This window comes from Anomalospiza imberbis, chromosome 2, assembly GCF_031753505.1.
Source record: "Anomalospiza imberbis isolate Cuckoo-Finch-1a 21T00152 chromosome 2, ASM3175350v1, whole genome shotgun sequence".
Classification (NCBI taxonomy): Eukaryota; Metazoa; Chordata; class Aves; order Passeriformes; family Viduidae; genus Anomalospiza; species Anomalospiza imberbis.
The window spans coordinates 85,375,334-85,384,548 of NC_089682.1; the positions used below are offsets into that span (position 1 = coordinate 85,375,334).

At 43.1% G+C, this 9,215-nt stretch overlaps 1 protein-coding gene and 1 long non-coding RNA gene across 8 annotated transcripts in view; one reads left to right on the top strand and one right to left on the bottom strand.

The window, feature by feature from the left end:
* Positions 1 to 8,791, bottom strand: part of LRCH1 (leucine rich repeats and calponin homology domain containing 1) — a 117,233-nt gene extending 108,442 nt beyond the window's left edge. For 2 of the 7 annotated variants that reach the window (XR_010996523.1, XR_010996526.1), the window contains exon 1: positions 8,385 to 8,791. Coding sequence is in view for 2 of the 7 variants with exons in the window: in XM_068182172.1 (XP_068038273.1) it covers positions 8,385 to 8,658 (274 nt within the window). In the remaining 5 variants the exon portion in view is untranslated. The remainder of the gene's footprint in view (positions 1 to 8,384) is intronic. The other 5 variants (XR_010996525.1, XR_010996524.1, XR_010996522.1 and 2 more) reach the window with 4 other exon arrangements.
* On the top strand, positions 1,490 to 5,051 carry LOC137469453 (uncharacterized). Its single transcript, XR_010996527.1, has 2 exons — positions 1,490 to 2,762; positions 4,740 to 5,051. It is a non-coding gene; the product is annotated as an uncharacterized lncRNA (long non-coding RNA).
* Positions 8,792 to 9,215: the final 424 nt, after the last annotated feature.

Genomic DNA, 9,215 nt, shown 5'->3' on the forward strand with positions numbered 1-9,215 from the left:
ACTACCTGTCTATAGTTCAATAATCCCTATTTCTAGTGTCAATAAGTTTTTAAATAGTTAAAAGTTCAAATAGTACAAAAAGTCATTTTAATATTAAAAGCTTTGCTAACCATGACAACAATTTTACTGTCTTTAAAATCTGACATAAGGTTCTTACTATACATAAATTATTGCACTTGCTTTTTTGGTATTTTGCTTTACCCTGTAAAGGTTACCCAAGGGTGTATTTTGCTCCACGTCTTTCCTTGGCTTACCCTCTGATTCAATTTTCTTTTCCTATCCCATTTCTTGCTCATTTTACAAAACTTCTCCATCAGTTTCAGTGATTTATCTTTGCACACACATTTTATGAACCTGTTTCTTCCTGTTCACCAAAAACAGATCCAGCTTCTTGCTCATGGTTTTCTCTTCACATTTAAATGTGGTGGGTTTTTCCCCCATCTGATTTATTTTTCATTTTTACTTTTTGCCTGTCTAACGTAATGCTACAAAGGAGAGGTGTCACTGCAAATATCACAACCAAAGATGCAGACTTTAGATGCTAAAAAACATCATGTCTGTTCACACATGATAAATTGAAGTGAAAGTATCATTTGCAATCACTTTGCTACCTTTGAAACATACTACTTTAGAATATAAACTAGTATTGTAATAGTATTTTAGTATTCTTTACAGTATAAAGAAATCAAGTCATATGCTATGTTTAAATATATTTCCAAGATGTACTTTGCTGAATTTTACTTAATTCAAAACATTTTTTGCTTTAAATCCTTCACACACATATTAATGCCAGCTGCTCCAGCAATGTCACTTCCTATCAGAAGCAAGTATTTATCAGGCTACAATAGTAGAAAACACCTAGTTTATACAGTTAAATCCAAAACCTAGAAATTAAACCTGTTACTAATCTAGTATTTTAAAGCACCACAGTCCTGAAAGGAAATAAAAATATTACAGCTACTGCACTTCACACCAAGGAAAAAAATCACCCATCTACAGAAAATCGAAACAAAAACCTTCTCCATTCAGCAGGACATGTAACTGCTAACATGGGTGCTCAGCTATTTTGCCCTTGTTCTGCTTCTTATAAAGACCAAAACCTCTATTCTGATATTTAAAACTTCCAGCTACTTCCAGTAATTTCTCTAACCATTCCTAGAAGAACTACCTCACATAACCACCATGAATTTATCAGTTAGCTGATCCACACAAGCTCAGCTGAACATGAAACACTTCATGCAGCTTCAAAAGCAAGTGCAAACCTCCTTAGGCTCCAAATTAAGTGCAAAACTAACCCCCACTTGGCTCTGCCATGATCATCATTTCACAACTTTTGACTTCTTGTTTTTTCCTTTAAGACTATTTCTCCTACAGCCTGGGATACGAGGACAAAAGACTATTAATGTTATTTCTATTTTTAAATAGTTAGGAGGTTTACAGGCATTAGGGTGTTCTGCACCATACAAGGAAAAAAAAGAATAAAAAGCTGGCCAGCAAGACAACGACGCTGGGGAGAAAGCGTTAGAATTTCATAAATGAACTCCTCCCACAAAGACACATCTATGCACAAATTCAGCAGAAAGGAATTACTCCTCCAGAAGCTTAACCCCTCAGTAGCATTCCAAAGAACTGCTCTGATGGGTGTATAATATCTTGCACAACATGGTCAGCAGAGAACAGTCAGAAGTCAGATGTAACACCCATTTCCAGTTTTGACAGCATTCCGCTCACTGAACACAGGGATAACATTTCTGGCTCTTTCAGATTTACATGTCAGAGGACAATAAATGAGAACACTTTCCATCATTCCGGTCTCAGCAGAACAAGATTAACATATCTCTGGTTTGCAAAGTGCCATTTCAATTATTTGAATCATATTGATTTTAACTGTGAATTAGCAATCTAACCAACTTGAGAATGTTCACAAACCTAGTAAATGCTTACTAACAGTCAAGAGCACAGCAGGCAGAATGATGAGCAGTCACCCTGTGGCCCAGAGAAGTTACTCAGCCTTCCTAGAATGGTCATTCTGATACACAAAACGCCAGTCTCTCCATCTCAGTTGATCTTGTAACTCTGCAAGCAGCAGAATCAGTGGGTTTTCCTTACACAAACAAATGGATGCTAAGCTTCCCAAACTTAAATTCAACAATTAGTATTTTATAGTATGAACATTAAACTATTATTTGTAGCATAAAGTCTGTAAATGTCATGTATCTTGGAGCCAAATAATTTTCTCCATGTTTATCTCATTCTCTATGCACACAATTCTAATCATTATGAATGTAACTGGCATTTTTCCTCAGTTTTACAGATTTCAGAGAATTATCCCAAGCCATTACACACATTCCCCTTCTTTAACTTCATATATTTTTTCAATGGATCATAAATTATCATTCTCTATGACACTTCTGTCTTTAACAGTACCACCTTTTTGCCAAGTATTTCCTTGTTCAAACCTATATTGCATTGGCATTTGCCCCCTTCCTCTTCCAAGCCACAGCTCTACTGTGCAAATATTCATTCTACTTTGTCATAGCTGATTCTGCCCCAGTCTCTTCCCCTCACAGAATTATTCAGTGCTTTCAAAACTCTCTGTATAGTAACTGTGTTAAGATTCATACAGTCTCTCCTGTTTAAAGATGTCTAAATCAAAATGCCTTTTTTGCTGAAGACAATAGAAACAGACCAGGGAAGGACTAAAAGAAGGCTCACAAACAATGGAGGGATATTTGGCTTCTACCTCCCACCAGTGTTCACAGGTGAATGGACCTGCAAAACTGTTTGTCTAAAAACATTTGCAAAGGAACCTGTAGCACCTTGACTTTCATAATAGCACTTCTGGAGCTCTGAGTCAGTCTTTCCCAAGCAGATTGGCCAAGGATGCACAAAGCAACAATATTTGTACAAAAGCCTTCAGCTTTTATTCATTTATATGCACAGCATGTCCAAACATAGCAATTTTAGGCAGAGTTATTTAAAAAACTGCCACCCTAATGGGGAAGTTCACTTTGAGGGTAAAGGTTCAATCCACAGCAGAGCCTACTCCTGCTCAAATTGAGGGGTTTCACCCTTCCACCCATCCAAGGGTTTTTAGGCTGGCATCTCTCCTACCTTTTAGCCACTGCATTAGTTTTGAAGCCTCTCTACAAAGCAAGCAAGTCAAAAAGAAAAAACAAACAAACAAATACAAGGGAAAGACACACACAGTCAGCGGCAGAAAGCCATTAATCTGAAAGCCACATTCTGAAACAGTAACCAGGCAATTGTGTACTCTTAATTTGTTCCATGCAACAAAGACAGTCTGAGCTAATTCACTTTATTTTGTGCTGAGGAGTGTCTAACAGCACCTGCAAAGACACTGGCTACATTTCAGCTATGGGGGCATAAATCTCCAGACAAAAGAGGTAACTTTCAAAAGCACCACTGACTAGACTCTACAGCAAGAGAACTAATAGACTGTTTTCAATAGAACTCAATAGCCTTGATGTTTATAAGGTCCAAGCAAGGATATAGTCAGGCTCCAGGAAGAATAAAAGGGCCAAGAGGGTTCGAATGGTATTCTGCAGTTATAAGTTGCTATGCACATCAGTGTTTCTAAAAGAACTCTTTTAGTTTAATAAAGCTCTTTCCCAAAGCATTACTTATGAGTAAAAAACAGAAGCTAGAATATGTTGGCACAGAGATGTCCAGACAGACCACACGATCAGGTGGTGTCAGAAACTGTTAAATAAGTAATAATGTTACATATACTGCTGGATACATACTAATGAATACAAAATTGATATTTCTTCATTTTTTAGCCATAAGAATTACATCTCCTAAGTTCTGGCTGCAGGGTAATATTCAATTCATTGGTGATAATAAGCAAACATAATTATTCTCTCTCCCTGTCCTAATATACTTATTTGTGCAAAAAAAAAAGTAAGTAAGGTTAAAAATCTTCAAATATATTTTTCTCTAGTGGGCAAACAACAATCAAATTCTAAACAAGAGTCCATATAGTGGTCATATTTGATATTTGGAAGTGTACAGTAGCACAAACAAACCAGTCTGGATGTGTGACATCCTGCTCAGTACAACCTGCACTTAGAACAGGTGGACCCAACTGCACATCTACTGCTGAAATTAGGAGAATTCTCAGAAATGAAGGAAGAATTACATTAATAAAGCAGGTGGAGAAAATAAGTAAGAATAAATTACAACAATCTAATGTACAAAGAATCATAGAATGGTCTAGGTTGGATTGAACCTTTAAATGTCATCTAGTTCAACTCCCCTGCATGGAGCAGCAACATCTTTGACTAGATATGGTTGCTCTGAGCCCCATGGACATCATATTTAATTTTCAAAAAAAGGAGGGAAACAAGAAATACTACTGTTGTTATCAGCAAAGAGGAATGAAAGTAACATATTTCACCTAAACCAGCATCAACGCTCATAATGATACTATGATTTTTCAACCATCTTGAAAGCAAATCCATAGTTATACAGTCAGAACAACTATTTCAAAGATGCCAGGAAAAGGTGTCTTCAACATAGCATTGTCTGACAAGTATAGTCCACTCAGAAACACCTTAAAAAACAGCAGGTAGGAGCTCTTTTATCAAGAGAGCATTTTATTGCACATTCCTTCCAAAATTTCATACTGTCCAATGTAGCAATAAAATACTTCAATTTGTAATTATTTTCTAATAATCTAGCATGTACTTTAAAGAATTTATTTTCTTCTCGGCCAGGTCACTGCCAGCAGCAGCAAGTAATCCCTCCTCATGTTCCTAACTCACCCAACAGAAATGGATGAAGCAGATATTCACCAGAAAAGGTTCAGAGGACCTGCCTTCAGAAATACAATCAAGCTGAAGTAATACAGTAGGCAGCCATGGTTACATGTCTGGGGCCTTTACTTGCTCTTTTATAAAGTAACATGCTTCCAGCATTCCCAGTGGTTTGGAGGAATATAATTGCATGCTATTACTTAAGAACTATGTGATTACTGTGCCACTGCCTTCCGCATAACCCAGCCTGTAATAAAAGTGATAAGAATAGCATTTATTATTTTTGAAATGGTTTTTGCATTGCATCCACACTGATGTGGTTTAAAACGTCTGACTAAACTCAGCACACTTTACATAGAGGTTTTATTTTCTTCTAACAGTACTGAACACCATGAAAACTCCATTCTGTTTGCAGAGACCTGACCAGGTCACTCACTCAGCACTTGAGCAGAACTCTCAAAGGCTGAGGGAGAAATATTCTCTCTCAAAGGCTGAGGGAGAAATATTCTACCACATTTCTATAACCAAGATGGATTTAATGTAAAGAAAAGTCACAGAAGAAAAAGCATAATCAGATGCCGCAGGAATAGAAAGGGACAAGTACAGTTCAGCTTCTTTTGTTATTACAGAATGTAACTGCAGTGAGAACTAGAAAAATCAAACTATCCCATCCCAGCTGCTAAAACAAGCCATGTCCCTTTCATAAGTGCATCAATTGCTATATAAAATCTGACTTCTAACTTCAGGAAAAAAATAAATGCATGAACAGAGAAGTTGATCACTTTTTTCTTCCTCAGACCTACAAAAAGCACTCTGAACCTTTCTAGAAAACAAGTTTGATAATATTTTATTTGAAAGAAGCTGTAGATGATCACTTTCTGAATCAAAAAATATTTTCAGTCTGCAGTACTAAAACACTGTCAAGTGCAGACATGGTTTCAGTTTTCTGGAAATTCCCTGCTCCTCAGAGCTCTAAACTTAACCCCCCTTACTAATATCCTCTGCATCAAGGAGTATCTTCATTTTTCAGTGAGACTGGCAATCCCCTCCTCCCCTCAAAAAAACAGTGAAAGGCTACCCCTACCCCAAAAACCAATGTTTCAGGACTTCAGAGACATGTCAGCACATCAGATCCAAAACTACAAATCACTCATTTCAAGGATCTATTCCAAGTAGTACGAGAAAGTTTTCCACTATGCACATTTATGGAGAGGAAGCAGGAGAGAAATTTCCATCAAGAGTTTGCCCCAAGAGTTTCAGAAATCTGGCATTAAGCCAAGCACCCTTCTGTTTATATATTTGTTATGTAATGTAACACATGAAAAAAACCATGGATTTTTTTGGAAATATATCAACACAACTTTCAAGGCAGTTCCCATTAAACAGTTATAACAAGCTGTTACAAACAAAACCTTAAAGCAACTATAGATTAACACAGTGTTCTTCTAAAGAGGGACAATGATAAAAGGGCTGCTGTTGTCACAAGATTAAGACATGGGTTGATCTACACTGCTGTTTATACCAAACAAAAAGAGAATGAAAACATAATTCTACATTCAATTTCATATTGAATGTTTTCCATGTAAACTCTGACAAAAGCACAATAATACTTGAAGATACAGATTACTTTTTTCCTAGAAAAATCAGCAGAACAAGCAAGCATGTAAGAAGCAGGTGCTACCTCTACATACTACACACAGCTCATGCCTGTACAGCACTTACTTACACAACACACAAATACTAACATCCAATCACTACCAATCAAACAATTTTCTTCCCAGTATACAACTCCCTCAGTATACAATTTGGTTTTCCAATGGTTTGGTTCAATATTAAACAAGCTCTATTTCTGGATTTCCAAACTATTTATCTTGTATTGTGGCATGTCTGCTAGAATTCAACTTTGAAAAAGAAATTATATAAAAATGCCTTGCTTGGGATGACAAGCTGAAAGTCATTCTTCTAACCACATAGAGTTCCCCTACCATACCTTCACATCCCCTACCCCTTTCACATCTGCTACCAAGTCAGCTAATGGTTAGTACGGTGATTCATGCTATCAATTCACGGTAGTGTCATTCATCAAGCTTCCTTCACGTTTGTTTCTATTGATATGATCATATAGGTGCTCACACAGACCAGCGTGAAATCCACTCAGCGACAGCCATCAAGTAACAAAGTTAAACAACAATAACACAAGACACCTACCACACATCTGAGGCACTAACTCAGGGACAGACACAATAAGCAAGCAGCACATGTGTCTCCATGTACAGGAAGGCATAAATGCCGTCATGTGCAGGAGTAGCTGAGAACTTAGATTCATGTTATCACATGTCTGCATGCAGGTATAGCACCTGCTGTTCTGTGGGACAAAAACAAGTGACTACACGTCTCCTGCTCTGCTGCCACAACACAACTATCTCCAGCAGGCAAATGGGGACACAAGGGCACACGGAGGCCATGTACTGAAGACCTTAGCAATACATTAATACATCCTTCTAATGCGGGTTTGCACCCTTCTACCCAGTGACACCGTGTAAAGAAGGGATTAGGTTCCATCACCTGGGATAAACAGGAGCAGGAAAACTCACATGACCCTTTGAGGTGGGTCTGCCTCACTAGGTGACAAATAACTGCGCCTTTTTTATGTTGGAAGAAAAGTATGAGAGCAAGTTAACACAGACTGAATATATGTCCCCTCACCACTCCTGCTTGCAGGGTTATCAGGCCTGTCCCCTCTGCAGATTTATGTAATGATGGTGTCCCCCACTGTAGAGCACATACAGTGCCTGTGAAGACAGGGATTTCTCTCTATATTTGTCCTGGAAGATAGTATTGCATAGAGCTGGCACTTGTGGCTACATGGCTGTAAGGACACTAAGGAGGCATGTCAACTCCAGTGCTGAACGAGTGGCATTTGTGAGAGGTGGCATGCTCCCCGGGGCACCTGCACAGCAGTCTTCCTATGGACATGCCTCCCCTTATGGCATGCAAATAGGTGACACGTTCAGAGGCACATGAGTATCTCAATGTGGTTACAAATGGACTTGCGTCCCCTCCACGCCAGGTGGGTTCACCCAGGTGCAGCAGGACAGAAGCAGCGGGTATCCACCCTGGCACCGTGTGCATTCCTCCCGCGGCTGATCAAAGGTGGGCTGGTTGCCACCGCAAACCTCAGCAGGCAGGGAAGGGTGGCACAGAGACGCACATTCCCCAGAAAGAGAGGAGGACAGGTGCGAGGAAGAATTCCCCACACATTCCCCCAGTGTGCCACGGGAGAGGCAGCTCTGTCTCACCAAACGCCGAGGCGATGGAGGGGAGCGTGCACAGATCCAGCCATATGGAAGCAACACCTACCTCATGCACCAAGGCGGGCGGAATAAAGAAAGCACAGGGTCCACGGAGAGATGGGGGTGGGCTCGGCTTCCGTGCGGGGACGGGCCCCGGAGGAAGGCGAACGAAAGGGTGGGGAGTGGGTGTTCGCCTCGCAGGGAGGCTGGGGGGCACTGATGTGCCCGAGGGGGCGGGGAGGGGGTCCCGGGCTAGCCAACAAACCCGCCTTCGCCGCTCCCCGGCCGCCCCCGCCCGCTCGCCCGGGCTCACCTGCCCGCACCGTGTCGGAGAGGTCGTGGCTGAGGGCGGCGGCGCTGCGCGGGAACTCCTTCAGCTTCCTGCCGCTCAGGTTGAGCCCCCCGGAGTGCGCCGCCTCCTCCAGCGCCCGCTCCAGACCGCGGTTCAGCGGCGCCTGCAGACCCAGCGCCCCCCCGCCGCCGCCGCCGCCGCCGCCGCCGCCGCTGCCGCCGCCGCCGCCCACCCCGGCGGCCGCCGCCAGAGCAGCAGAGGGGAAGGGCTGCGACTCGGCTCCCAGCGTCGCCATCTTTCCCTCGCCGCTCGGGCTACCCGAGAGGGCCAGCGGACCTGCCTCCCTCCGTCGCTTCTTCTCTCCCTCCTTCCTCCTCCTCCTCCTCCTCCTCCCGCTCGCGGCGGCGGCGGCGCGAGCAGGGGGCGGAGGCGCGCGGCCCGGGCGAGGCGCGCCCTCTGCGCATGCTCCGCCCCTCCCGGCACCGCTCCCCGCCGGGGCGCCGCCTAGCGGCGGCGCGCTGCTCCGGCGCTGGAAGTGCCAGTGGGGAGGCGGAGAGGGGGCGGCTCTCCATTGTTTCCTTGCCGCAGCATTCCTTGTAAAGCCGGCCCGGGAGGCCTGCCCGCCGCCTTCTTGGGCCCCTTCTGCGGGCAGCCGGCGGAGCTGTGCCCCAGCAGAGCCTGGGGGCTGGAGGGGTGGCGATGGCGGCGGGGCGGTGTGAGCCTGCAGGTGTGCCGGCAGGCAGCAGCGTGTGCGGACTCGGCTTTCCTCATTGGGAGTTAAAGGCTGCAGCGGCTGCTGCCACCGAGCGAGGCCCTGGGGAGCATCTGCCCTGCAGGAGGGCTTTCTGTGCC